Source organism: Platalea leucorodia, assembly GCF_965183815.1.
Source record: "Platalea leucorodia genome assembly, chromosome: 5".
NCBI classification, from domain to species: Eukaryota; Metazoa; Chordata; class Aves; order Pelecaniformes; family Threskiornithidae; genus Platalea; species Platalea leucorodia.
The window spans coordinates 96,896,208-96,910,480 of record NC_138827.1 but is presented as its reverse complement, the minus strand read 5'-3'; the positions used below and the strand labels follow the sequence as shown (position 1 = coordinate 96,910,480).

General features: G+C 39.7%; 1 protein-coding gene across 1 annotated transcript in view; it reads left to right on the top strand.

Moving 5' to 3' along the window:
- LRP1B (LDL receptor related protein 1B) overlaps positions 1-14,273 on the top strand; it is a gene marked incomplete at both ends in the record, with an annotated part of 755,097 nt that overhangs the window by 274,425 nt on the left and 466,399 nt on the right. Inside the window, one exon of the mRNA XM_082312062.1 lies at positions 13,875-14,012. Coding sequence (XP_082168188.1) covers positions 13,875-14,012 — 138 coding nt within the window. The remainder of the gene's footprint in view (positions 1-13,874; positions 14,013-14,273) is intronic.

Here is a 14,273-nt window from a genome sequence, read left to right as displayed (position 1 = left end):
GGCTATGCCATAACGTATGGCGTCATGCTCAGTATAGAAACTGGGGGAGTTGGCTGGGGGGCGGTGATCGCTGCTCGGGGACGGGCTGGTCATCGGTCGGCGGGTGGTGAGCCAATTGCATTGTGCATCACTTGCTTTGTATATATTATTATTATTATTATTATTATTATTACTACTACTACTACTACTACTACTATTACTAGTATTCTATTTCATTTTACTTCAATCATTAAACTGTTCTTATCTCAGCCCATGAGTTTTCTGACTTTCACCCTTCCAATTCTCTCCCCCATCCCACGGGGGTGGGGGGAGTCAGCGAGTGGCTGGGTGGTGCTTAGTTGCTGACTGGGGTGAAACCACGACAGGGCTTTCTTCTCTCTCTACAATGCTTCCTCACAGCATGCCTTGCCAAGTAGGAAAGCCTCGAGCAAGTCACACTGGAGACTTGCATGAGTTGCTTTTACTCATATTGTAGTGATCATTCACATTTAGGCACAGCAGATTTTGTTCAGACTTTTCAGGTTGCAACTGTACCATTTCCTCACTTTTATGGCATTCTTGTTTTTAGAATTAAACTGCCAGATATGGTAAAAGATGAAAAGCTGAACGTATTTTGGGTTATTGTCTTCCAGTGTTCAGTAGGCATTAGCATTTAGGTATTACCATTCACTTCCCTTTGCCTCTACCAAAGTCCCTATGCTTCTGGACTCCCTTTCCTCTTAGGTCCTCTGAAGTGTTCAGGTCTTCCAGGACATGGTGGAAAGCTTAAAATACATTATAAGCAATGAAAAGTCTGAAAAACTGTTATTGGCTGATGAGGGAGAAAGTCTCTGTAGCTCTCTTTGGGGACCAGAACTCAGCAGATAAATAATACTTTTTCCCACTGTTTTTCCTCTGTATTTCACGTGAAATTGTTCTTGCTTCTTCAGACTGACCAGACTTTAATGCCCCTGTCCCCTTCTCTTGGTGAGGATTCTGTTACCAGCCAGGCACGGGCTCCTGGAAATGCCAGTAAGCTGGACTATTATTTTAGTGGTGAACTACCAATTTTTGTTTCAAGCAACATTATTATTATATTGCTCTTTGCAGTCTTGCCTTTGCGGCAGCAGAAGCCTCCAGGAGTTGCTGAGCAGGTGGATAAGGTTCATGTCTCTAGGCGTTTGTATTCAATCGCAGTTGAGGTGGCCCGGCCTTGAGTTCAGCACAATCTTGTTTCAAAGGGAACGGAGCTGAATGAGCTGGAACTTTCCCATGAATTTCATTAGTATATGTCCAATAATGGGGGAAGATCTGGCTTGAAAGGGCTAGAGCGTGTTGGCTTGTTCACTCAGATTTACTGCATTTGGGTCTAATATGGGTTCTTTGTCTGCTTTCACCGTGCTGTTATCTGAAGGCGCTTTGGGGTTTGTATTGTGAAAAAGATACAGCCGAGGCTGAATCATGTTAAATAATGCCTCTTTAGAATCATTCTAGGAGTACAGAAATGAGGAGGGAAGGTTATTTTATTTTGTAGCTGGTAAACACATGAAACTAATTTTCTCTTTGAATTGTAGTACCTATCACACTGCAAGCCTTTTAGAAGTCTCTGAGAACTACTAATTTAACATTTTCTATAAGTAATACAGGATTTCTTACCAGCTGTGCTAATTTTTTGTCCGTACGAGTTCTGCTTCACCTGTTACTAAAGAAGTAAGGAGGTGGATATGTTGTGAGAGATGGAAACTTCACTTTGATAGACACTACAACATATGTTACTCTTCGTTTGAAATTAAAGGCGTTTCAGGTCAGTTCATAGTTATAGGCCAATACTGAATCAAGTAAGACCCTCAGAGTCTATACAGTATGAAGCCTTGTAATTTTTACCTTTTTGACATAGTGTATGCTCCAACAAACCTGATTAAATCTTTTATAGTGTCAAATTTTAAACAATTAAAATTGGTTCTCATCATTTCAGTGTGTGACTGCATAAGAAGAAGCAAGTCACACAATTTATTTTAATTAGATGTAATTTACATTTATGTATCTGTGTACAAAATAAAAATGAATAACTTTCTGATTGCAAACTACCTAGCTCAGTTTAAAAATGCATGAGATGTATTTCTAAGTTACTGCAGTAAAGCTGAATCACACATATAAGATAATCTTTAAAATGAATAAGTAATGTGGATTTAATAACTTTTTTAAAAAAAAAACAGCTCAAATACTTAGAAAATGTTGGCCCTCGGCTAAATTTTCATGTGGTTATAGAACACAGTTACGCATTTTAATGGTAAATTTCTACCCCAAAATCATAAATAAAACATGCATGTTGATACTAACATCATCTACTAAAAAGTCTTGATGTATTGCAAACGAGATGGAAACTTCATTTTTTGCTGTTTAAAATAAGAAGTTAAGGTATCAATGTGTGTTCCAGTCCGTTCTTGTTTTTAAAACGCTTGTGTCTTATATTATAATTCTCATCAAACCCTGTGAAATTTCACGTTATTTGGGACTTGAGAACTATTTCTGGGTTTGAATTCCAGTTCTACTGATGCAAACACGAACTTAGCAAATTCTGTCTCAATCCATAGATGTTTCTGAGGTTGCGTGTGGGTGCATAAACGTCCACAAGATGTGGGCCAGGGAAGGATTTCTGTCAAAATTTCCCGAGCTTGTTACAGATGTGATCCAGTAAATAACTCCTACTATTTCCTTGTTTTAATAGAATTTCTGCAGTCTAATGAAGAACTGAGCTGGAACAGGATAGAATAGAATATATATAGATGGATGATGTGTGTAAATGTCGTCAAGCACATTTTTATGACGTCTAATAGAGCTTGTATGGGGCAGAGATTCAGGTATATTCCGTGTTGTATCCAGCCGTTCTATTACACCGCTATATTATTCTATAAAGAACATCTACACACATTTTTCCACTGACATTTATACACTTTGGATATGTAAATATCTATAACATAAGTGTTGATGTGTTACAGTGTTGCTGGTAGTAGGTACTCTAATTGTGTAAGTAATTAACACTTCTTTTGTTCACCTCATTATCATTTTTCTCAAACTGAGACTCTATTAGCAGCCCATTCTGTATTGCACGGAGACATCAAGTCATTACAACAGTTGACACAAGACAGCCTTGAGATGTGTGACACTAATTAAGTAAAAATCTCCAAATTAAAAATAGGTTCCTTATACCTAATGAGGAATGACCATCTACATGAGACAGCATTCATTTTTTACTTCATTGGTCATAAAGTGTTGCTTTAGTGTGTAGTAGTAAATCACCAAAAAAATCCATTAACAAAGCTTTTCTGTGTCTGCAAGGACAAAGAATATTAATTATTTTTACTTCCTGAAACCTGAGAGCATTTTTTTCTCCTCTTCCTACAGCTTTCATTCACAAATGTTTGCAAATCCATTCTCCAAAAAGAACCAGGGTATATAAATTTGCAATGGTTTTGCTTATGTATAGGTGCATACAAGGATCTTCCTTTATATTCTGATATATCCTACATGCAGAAGCTTAGGAAAACTGTGGTTTAGCTTTTTAATTTTTAGGGATGGTAGCAAAGAACATAAATTCTCTTGTTCTTGTTGTCTATATGGTAAGTTTTACTGCACAAGTTACAGCCGTCGTCATTGTGCAAGTATATAAAAATCCTAAAACTCGTTGATGTGTAACTATAGTTTTCGGGGCAGTTGTGATGGATGATTATGATGGAGAATTGTTTTATTGTTTGTTTTTTTTTTTTTTTTTTTTTTAATCAAACACCACTGGCATAATAAATTTTGCAAGACAAAAGAGCGACTTGATTTTTAAGAAAAGTTCATGATACATACATCCTCTTGTGGGTTCTTCATTCTTCTTGCTGTTTTCTCTACAGCTAGATATTTTTATTAGTATTTTCTGACTGCAAACAGGGGGTTTTTTGATAGTTTGTGTGAGATAATGCATTTTTTTCCATGCTGTGTAATTTTGCAAGGTTACATTTTTTCATTTATGACAAATTCAAGTGAAAAGTTTAACGGTGAAATTTAGTGATATTTAAGAAAAATCAGAGGTTTAAAAACTATGTGAGACCCATTTCCAATATTTATATTTACAACTCCAGGATATTATAGAATGGAGAATGGGAAAGTGTGATTTACTGCATTAACAAAGTAGTAGGTCATATATGTACATATGCATGTATTACAGGCTGGATCGTTGGGCCAAGGCCAACTGTATGAGGTTCAACAAGGCTCAGTGCCGAGTCCTGCACTTGCGTCCCAACAACCCCATGCAACGCTACAGGCGTGGGGAGGAGTGGCTGGAGAGCTGCCTGGCAGAAAAGGACCTGGGGGTGCTGGTTGACAGCCGCCTGAACATGAGCCAGCAGTGTGCTCAGGTGGCCAAGAAGGCCAATGGCATCCTGGCTTGTATCAGGAATAGTGTGGCCAGCAGGACCAGGGAGGTGATCGTGCCCCTGTACTCGGCACTGGTGAGGCCGCACCTCGAGTCCTGTGTTCAGTTTTGGGCCCCTCACTCCAAGAAGGACATGGAGGGGCTGGAGCGTGGCCAGAGGAGGGCAACGAAGCTGGTGAAGGGTGTGGAGCACAAGTCTGGTGAGGAGCGGCTGAGGGAGCTGGGGTTGTTTAGCCTGGAGAAGAGGAGGCTGATGGGGGAGACCTTATCGCTCTCTACAACTGCCTGAAAGGAGGCTGTAGCGAGGTGGGGGTCGGTCTCTTCTCCCAAGTAACAAGCGATAGGACAAGAGGAAACGGCCTCAAGCTGCTCCAGGGGAGGTTTAGGTTGGATATTAGGAAAAACTTCTTCACTGAAAGGTTTGTCAAGCATTGGCACAGGCTGCCCAGGGAAGTGGTTGAGTCCCCATCCCTGGAGGTATTTAAAGAACGGATAGATACGGTGCTCGAGGACACGGTATAGATGGACTTGGCAGTGCCAGGTTAACGGTTGGACTCGATGATCTTAAGGGTCTTTTCAAACCTTGACGATTCTATGATTCTATTTATCGAGTCCATAAGAAAGGTAGTTGTTAAGTCTGGGACAATGAAAGTCATATGATATGTATAGAAAAGATGAGATGCCAGCATCTAGTGAAGCAGTGAGAGAATAGAAGGTTTTGATTTAAGCAATAGACAAAAGTTAAGATATTTACCTAAATTTTAGTAAAGACCAGAATTTTTTAATCTGTTCTATAGGGATGGAAATGTCCTAGAAATGTGTGATATGCAAAGTACACTCCGTTGCCTTATTGCATAAAGATGCAGCCTCCCTGGTGATATCAATAGAGACGTTTTCACTGACATCCGAAAAAATGCAAGCGCAAAGAAAAAAAATCACATTAAAACATATTTGTCTTTTGGACTTTAGGTCCTCGTCAGTTCCTCTGTAAAGTACAGTTACGTATCTGTGTTACCCTCTCCCCTAAACTAATTTTCATTCTGATACAGTGTGGCAGTCTTTAAGCACTATATATTTATTGATTTATTACATTAATCTTCCGACACAGTGGATGAACTCTTTGGAAAGGATATTGGAACACTCCAGGCGGCTCCACTCTCATTTCCCCTCCCTTCTCTTTGCCTCTGCCATCGTTTCTTCTTTGCTTTTTTTCTATAACTAGAGAGGCTGCGGAAAAGTTGGTGGGCAGGTAAGGTTTGGTGTTCCCTGCGTGGCCATTCATTCCTCGAACCACTTTAACCTTGTCATGCTATTCAATCCAGAAATGGTTAAATTTAGAGCTGTTCAGTGAAAAATTACTCCAGTCTTGTAGAACTGTTAGATGGGTTTTGGCTGAGGGGGTACTCTTTTCTCCTTTTGGCCAGGTAAATTTTCTATTTGAGGTAATTTTTGGATGCGAAATGTCCAACTTATGGAAAATGTTCTAATTTAGGAATGTAGGTAGATTTTGCTGTTATGAGCTGATTTTACTATTATCAATCCAATTACATCCATGGCTTTTACAGCTGTAGTAGGTAGATTTATGTTAGGCAAGCCCCACTTTTAGTTCAGGTCCTGATTCTGGTGGCTGCTGTTGGCCCCATCACCCAAAGAGCTGTACCCTGACTCCAGCCCCGTCCCAGCCCATGGGTGCCCAGAGGGATTTTTGGATAATGATCCAAAGCTGAGCTGTTTTAGAAAGATTTCCGCTACCTCATTTTTCCTCTTTGTTAGCCTTTGAGCAACCTTCAGCATAGTTTTTCTACTTCTCTCCAGTGGCTATCAGCTACATTACAGTAGAAAAGATGAGTCCTGTGGCTCCGTTAAGTATTTACATCTGTGTAGCGAAGATGAGCAAGTGTCTGACACACAGAAAGCAGTGATCGGGAAAAAGATAGCCGAAGGGAAAGTGTTTGCTGGAGAGCCATGTCAAATAGAGCTCCTGACAGAGTCATTATAATGGCAGTATGCAAACAGTGTTCATGTTTTTAAACAAAAAAAAGTATTTAAACAATTAAAGTTATTGTATAATATTAGATTTAGACTGTCTGCTGTTTGCTTTTCTCTAGTACTTACAAAAATACACAAAGAGGAAAAGGCAAGCAACTGTAGAGCATCATAAACCCAGTATCCATATGCTCTGTTTTGCACCTGTGAGTGAGTTCATTTGTACCTCATGCTAGTGCCAATGCTAAAAGCCTGTCACAGGAGTACAGAAATGGGAGTTTTGTGTGCCACTGCGAGGTTTGGTAAGCTTTACAGATAGATAACCGTTTGAACTATTTTGTCAACGTAACACACAAAATTGGAAACCATCCTTTGGAAGTGAATTTCAATGGTGTTTTGTGGGTGTTTTTTTTTTTTTGTTTTTTGTTTTTTTTTTATTATGAGTTCTTGACTGCCTAAATTATGTATCAGCACTCTAAACACAGATCAATGCAAATCCTTGACTGGATTTGGAAAACTTTGGCGTGGATAGCTGTGTTTCTTCTCCCTGTACAAAGCACAACGAGCCAAAGCCTGTTCTTGAAAAGGGAGGTAGATACCAGAGGACTGATTGTGTCCACGCTCCTCCACACTTACACAGAGAGAGGGGAGAGGAGACACTTGGTGCTGGACACGTAAGGGCTGTGAATCAGCACAGATGACTGATTTTCAAACTGTGATGACTCAAAGCCATCTTTTGATTTCTAAAGTTCTTCATTTTCTCTTTCGTTTCTGCTTGTTTCAGTATTGCTTTCTACAGTCGCTAGCTCATCCCTTATATTTGGTCATAAGTTATGAGGGCGTACTATAACAATATTCATTCATTTGCACACTCACAAACCTGCTAGCTGCCACTGGTTTTATTCTTTCTTGTGAAATATTATTTTGGAGACAGTATGCTGTGGGGTCAGAGATTGCAGCCGTTGTTCTGCTGCAAACAGCGCAATACGTCGCCTGCTTTCCTCTTCAGTTGTCCACATCCTACCATAAGTGTTTATTATTCTTCCTCTTTCGTGGACAGCTAAATACCTGATTTAAATGAAGGTGACTTCAAATTTATATTCATTATCAGTCTACGTGGTTGAATAAAGCACATGGATAAAAGTAGCAATGAATAAGGGGTTACTTATGATACATAAATCCTTATTAAATACAAAATCCTTTCTTTGCATATATATAAGATACCAAAGAGTTAAGATTTTAAGTAATTTCCAGAAATTTATTCCAGTGTTTCAAAGTCCTGATATTAAAACTGCGCATCTAGTCTGTGTGAAAAATTACTTTTTAAAGCATTTATGATACTGTTGTATATCACGTGTGTTTAGTTTACACTTTACACATTTACCTGTAACTGCAGAAATTAATATGTAGTATTCAACCTCTTGGAAGTTTTCAAACATTTAACATAAAAAAAAAAAAAAGAATCATGGAAGTATAGTCTCTTTTTCCCATTAATCTTTACTTTTCCCACAAAAGCAACCTCTTCTCATGGCCATAATTTATCCCTAAACCTTAAATATCTTTAAGGTACAGTATGTCTTGTCTTGGCAGGTTCAGAAACATTACTTTGAGATGTCATGATTTCAAGTTTTATAAAAGATAAGTGCTTTTAAAATCCCTCGTTATTGATGATGAACAGGACAAAAAAATAAATTTAAAAAAGCATCTGTGAGGATGACTTCTCACACTTTTAAAACTTATCAGATATTTTATGTTACTTTGGCTGCATGTGGCAGGTTGTTTCTTGTGGCCAAGAGCTACGTTAAAGAATAAATATTAAGTTTTTTAGTCAATTCTGTAATCTTAAATATCCTATACCATGTTCTGAGTCCACAGTAGAAATGGGGTACCAGCAATGCTATGGAGGCGAGTTAACAGGGAGAAACAGGTCTCTCAATCTTATATGTGTGTTTGACAAGCCCCATACCGTACTGTACCATTTTCATTTAAGCCCATATTTATCCAGAGAGATCCTAAAAGTCATGTGGGTTATTCATTCTTAAAGTTTGGGCTATTTTAGCTTAATTACAGTCTTTAATCAACTTCATTTAATAGTACCACAGAGAAGACCTAGGTAGTTGCTATACCAAAACTTCTCTAGAGGAATGTGTGCTGCAGTCAGAACAGTAAAAGACATTTTTTGACAACTGTTATTTGCTTCAAAATTATCAATTTTGTATTTGGGTCAGATTCCATTCTCTGCGTGTTGGTGCTTTTGTACTTGGAAAGGTCCAAAATACCTTTTCCAGGGCTCTCACCTATGCATGCAAACAGAGTTGAATTCAAAGGCCATTGAACCAATGGAATAAAGTTTTGTTCAGGAGAACGGCTCACCGTGGGGAAGGTTCACTCCATAAAGACACTTAGGGGAGCAGGATGGATCTGTAAGTCGCTGATGTACAACACAAGTGGGAATTTTGAAGGCATCCCACAGTTTGGTATAATTGATGGATAAAAGTAGCAATAGAGCTGCTAGAAAATTGTTGGTCTTCAAGTAAATTGGATGCAGTGATGTAAAAGGGATGAACCACATTTGGCTGCCTAGTCTCTTATTTAAAAGTGCAAGCTACTGCCTAACTACTTACCTGAAATGTTGAAACACTTTGTAAAAACTTAGCTGAGAAAGACGAAGGTGAAAAAATAAACTCAGAAGTAGCAGCTTTGATGCTTTTTTTGTAACAGTTGTCAAATACGAGCATTTCGAAATGAATTTGCAAGAAGTGTGGGGGTATTTTACTGTAATTTAGTAACTTTTTGTGGACCTTGAATTTGTGCTGGGCACCGTAGGATGTCTCCTTTCATCTGGCTATCTCCACAATCTTTGCAAATATCTTTTATACATACTTTGTAAGTCCTTAGCAAACTTAGCACACAAAATTGTACCTTAATTTACATTAAATTAAGGGGAGTGTTTCTAGCAGAAGGAAACATACATAATGAAATAATGTTTATCCATAATTTTTGCTAATAAACACCTGTATATTGCTTATGATGACAGAAAGTAGTGGAAGTAATCAGCTTGTAGATTCTCAGTTGCATTCTCTAGTTAGAAATTTAGTATAGCAGGGGCCTGAAGCGAGGCAGGTACAGTTCTGGTTAGGCACAAATTCAAGATAGATACCATATCAAAAGTGTGTGGTAAAATGTGTCTGCTAATTCTGACAGAGGCCTTTAATACTTTCTCACGATGCTTCTTTAGCGGGAAACCAGAGGTTATGTTTGATTGATCCCACCGTCTCCTGCTGGAGGATGTCACAAGGACTCCCTTACCTCTTCTCAACGCCCCCCCACAGTAAGGGCACTTTCCTTGAAGGGACTTCAGCTAGATTCACTGTACACTGCACGGGTATTGCCAAAACACGGTGCAGTTTTCTTCCATACTTTCTCACTCGCTGGGAAAGTGCAGGGAGCCTTGACACAGTGTGACCAAATCAGAAATGGCTGTCCCAGTCAATTCAAGAGGCAAAGAAATCTGGATCTGAAATGAGTTGCTCCTGGGCACAGCCTGCCTTCTGGAAGACTTGGGGAAAGATGGCCTGCCTGGCCATCCCAACACTGCGTCTAACCTTGGTGCTGTCACCAGGCCTGATCCTGACCCCCACCCATGGGCGGACATCGTGGCTCATCCCTACGGAGGTGCCCAATGCCCCAGGCTGGGGCTGCCCCAGTCTCCCACCAGTCAGGATGGGACAGCCCTGGCTGCCAGCCCCGGGGGGATCCCCCGTGGCCCCGGCTCAACTTTCTGCAGCTCAGCTTTTTTACCATTTCTCATTTAGCCGTCTGTTAAGAGACAGTTACACCAAGGAGACAGGTAGATATTCCGCTTCCTGAGCCAGGGTCTCTTGAGCTGCACAGCGCTGCATGCGCAACGCTGCTTCCATCCTCTTCACCCTCCAAGCAGTGTCCTGGTATGAGTGTTTGGAACATCGAGATGGTGTATTACCATAATTGCAGCCAGCAGTTTTGACTATTTTTCCACCAACTGGCAAGGCTAGGAATTATTGTGTCTTTTGAAAGGAAGAAAAGACACTATCCGTCTTTTATATTCTTAGCATTCTTGCACTGATGTAAAATACACTGAGATTATTTTGAAGAACTCTTTTAAATTCCTTTTCTCAAAGTTCACTTGATAACGCTGCCAGAAGTGGCTGTCTGCTAAAGGAAGAGGGAAGAGGAGTAAACAAGATAAAAAGCAACTCATCTTTATTTGCATTAGACATTTCAGAAAGTGCAGTAGCTGGGTAGAATTCAGCGGGAAAATCATGTGCTGCTTCAAAGGCATTGCAACACGCACCTTTGTTTAGCTTAATCTTTTTATTCAAGGAAGGTGGTAGGAATTATGGGCAGGGAGGCCTTGGGACATAGTGTCTTGTTCCACCGACGCTGTTGGATGGTTGAGACCTGTTCCCTGAGTCATTTTGCAGAGAAAATAGGACACAAGTCTTCTATAAAACAGGGCTTTTTTGGACTGAAGTTCATCTTCATTTGTAAGTCAAGTTGACTTCCAAAGCATCATGCTAGTAAGGAAACAGAAAGTACATATGAATTTATCTTAAGCACGTGAGTAAGTTAATCGCTTCTAATCTTAACCTTTCTGTTTTCACAAGTGGTGCACAAAATTTCTCTTGAAAACAAACCAATGTGAGTAATGCTTCTTGGAGCATATTTCAGTTTCCCCTCATATGCAGTTCCCAATCAAAGAAATCTAATTTAGGAAGCTCCCCTACTAGTGTTTTAAGTTGGATAATATATTTAAAATTGCACGATGTTTGTGTCCTGAAGGAATCTTGTATTTTAAAAGGAAGAAGCATCACATCAAAATTAAATCCCAAAATCTTTAGACAGGAGCATATCGGACTAGTCCTGTTGAGATTTTAAATGTCAATTAAGAGATTCATTCTTTTCACTTGTTAAATTTAGGAGATAAATATATATGCTTATATATTTTTGGTCACAGATCTCACTTTTCTGCTGAAAAAAGGTATGAATGCTGAAAGCCCTCTAACAATCTTGGGTTTATATGTAAGTAATGCAAGTACGATGGTTTAGAGGCTTCACAGATTTAAGTTTTTTTCATGAATGTTCTCTATTTTAGAAAAAAAGATCTTTTTTACCCCTCACACTCTATTCACAGTTGCTCTAATGCAATGAATAAGCAAGCTATAAATGGCAAATCAGAAAATTAGTTTGGTTTTGTTAAATGTTAGGTGCCTTCAAGTCCTGATGCAACTGAAACGGGAATCAAATCAAACCTTTCAGTTTTATATCACCTACCTGACCTTGAGCGCTATCCGAAGCTGCTTTATTTACGTTCTTCTTTGAAAGCTCTGCAGAGTTAAACCAGTCCTGGAGGAACGCTGGGCACTGCCAGAGGTTGTACGTACTGCAGTGAGCTTTATGTGCGTGTGTGCATGGGGTGCTTCGTGGGATGAAGTGTCCTACCTCCAGGTCAACAAAAGAAGAATGAGTAAATTGCCCGAAGCCCAGGCAAAAACCCCCAACGCCCCAGCCAGTGGCCGTGCTGCCTGGGAAGGGCATGGAGCCCCACTGCCCCCGCCTCTTGTGTTCCTGCATGGTGCAGGGGTCTCTGCCATTCTTACTACTGTGGTCTTCAAGTCCTAACATCTAGGATAAGTTTTAATCATCTCTCGGATTTCTGTTGTTACTTTCCTCCTATATTTTACTGGAAAATACAGGAAAAGTGTATTCTTTGTGAAGTGTTCTAATACCTCTATCTTTGCTAAGCACTTATTTAACCAAGAGCATTGTGAGAATAGTTAGTTATTTCTTTTCTTTGAGTTCAGAAGGTGTTTATACCCCTTCTCTTTACCTTAGGAATGTAGTTTTCTTGAAAAACTGTATGTAGCATATAGCCGTAATAAAAAATACGGGTTTTTTTCATCCTGGAAGCACACAAGTTGTTTGAGACAGAGTACATTCATCCCCGTATACATTACCTTTTTATCCCTAGTACCAGCGTGCTACGTTTCTGTTAATCAGTGATACCTCCAGGATGTAATTGGTGTCACTCCATCGGTGCAAGGTGTGAAGCTGGAAGGGTCAGAGGAGGGGAGCAGGCTGCCGTGCCTCGCGCCTTCCTGCGCAGCGGGCGCGCGCGCTCTGCTTGGGGAAGGGAGCGCCTGCCCTGTGCTGGCGGGAGCTGCGTAAAAGAATACAGGCAAAAGCACTGTAAACCACTGAAAATTGGTGTTTGTTGTGCCCGCTCTAAATGGTGGGTGGATTCCTGACGTGTAGCGCAGCAGTAGGAATTTTTAATTTAAGTTTTCTAATTGGGAAAAGTTTCCTGAATTAGGATTTTTTATTTAATGGGCTGTGCTAAGACCTATCTGTATTTGTTATAGAAATCGTAAATTCCCCCCAGAGCTCTCCTTTGCTTTCTCCTGAGACCAGATCTGCCAAAGCTGAGATTTTCCCACTTTTGAGGGAGCTTTCAGCTACTGCCTGTGATTTCTGTCCTTCGTCTCGGAGATAGTGCCTCGAAGAAGGTGAAAGCATATTGCACTTCAGCACAGTGCATCCTAGGGTATATTTCCCTTGAGGACTGTTACAAGCTGTCAGACTTTAACACAGACCCAAGGCTCCAACACAAGCAATCAAGGAGCTTTAAGTTGTTTCCTGAAAAATTTCCACACCTTCAGTCTCTGTGTAGCTAATCGTGTACTGTGTACAAATTATGATTCATCCTCTAAATGAGCTAAACCCCTCAGACCTCTAAATGTTCTTTGCAGTGTGTTAAAAATCTCAGAGTCTTTATCATGTGAAATTATGTTTGGGGTTTTTTTTATCAGTCAGAATCCTCTCTAAGAGGTAAACAAAAGAGATCCTCAAAAATCCCTGTACTTAACACTTCAGAGATAAGGGGACACAGAGTGATTGCAGCTGGGATGGTATCCCAAAGGGAGCAATCACAGCATCCTTATCCTCTCCCTACCATCCTGTGCTGCGCAGGTTCAGAGGCAGACTCCTGGGCTGGAGGAACAGTTTCTCTGATCTAATGCAACCATAAATATGTAACATTTATATGTAATTTCATAAATATCTACAATTATCTATATAGCACAACAGTGAATGGAAATACTGGTACCTATGACTCTTGATATGACTTTTGATATGATGTGATAGTCACAAGGCAATTGAAAATCTTGTGATACTTTTAATGTTTGCAAAGCTTAATTTTAGCATCTGTGAAACACCTGTATTTTGGGAAATAACACTCTCTGACTCATTGATTTCCTTTTAATTGCGCTAATCATTTCTTGATGATTTTAGTTCTCCTAAATACAGCAATGATAATGCACTAAAAATCTGCAAAATGGACTAATACATGGAGTGTTGCCCTTAGCTTTAAAATGGAAATGCAATATAGAACTTTCTTTGCCTTGTTGTAGATATAAAAATATGTCTATGAAATTTTCTGTGTATTTTTTAGGTCCTGAGGAAGCAGATGCCAAGTGCCCCCCGAATTACGTTAGCTGCATCGGTACAAACAAATGCATTCACTTGTCCCAGCTCTGCAATGGGGTTTATGACTGTTCTGATGGCTATGACGAAGGAGTACATTGCCGGGGTAAGTAAATTTGCTAAGGAAAAAATGCTTTAACCTGAAATCTTCTGCTATATTTTCTTTTTGAGTTCAAAGAGAACCAGAGCTTGCTTCTTCTTGGGAATACATATACATATAAAACAGAAGTGGATTGATAGAGGCATATTTTAATGTATGTTTCAGGTTCATTTTAGAAATATTTTGTTATGTGAAGCAAATGCAAGTAAAAAGGACATACAGGTTTTCAGACTTTTTCTTTAATGAGTACTAACCTTGTATGATGGA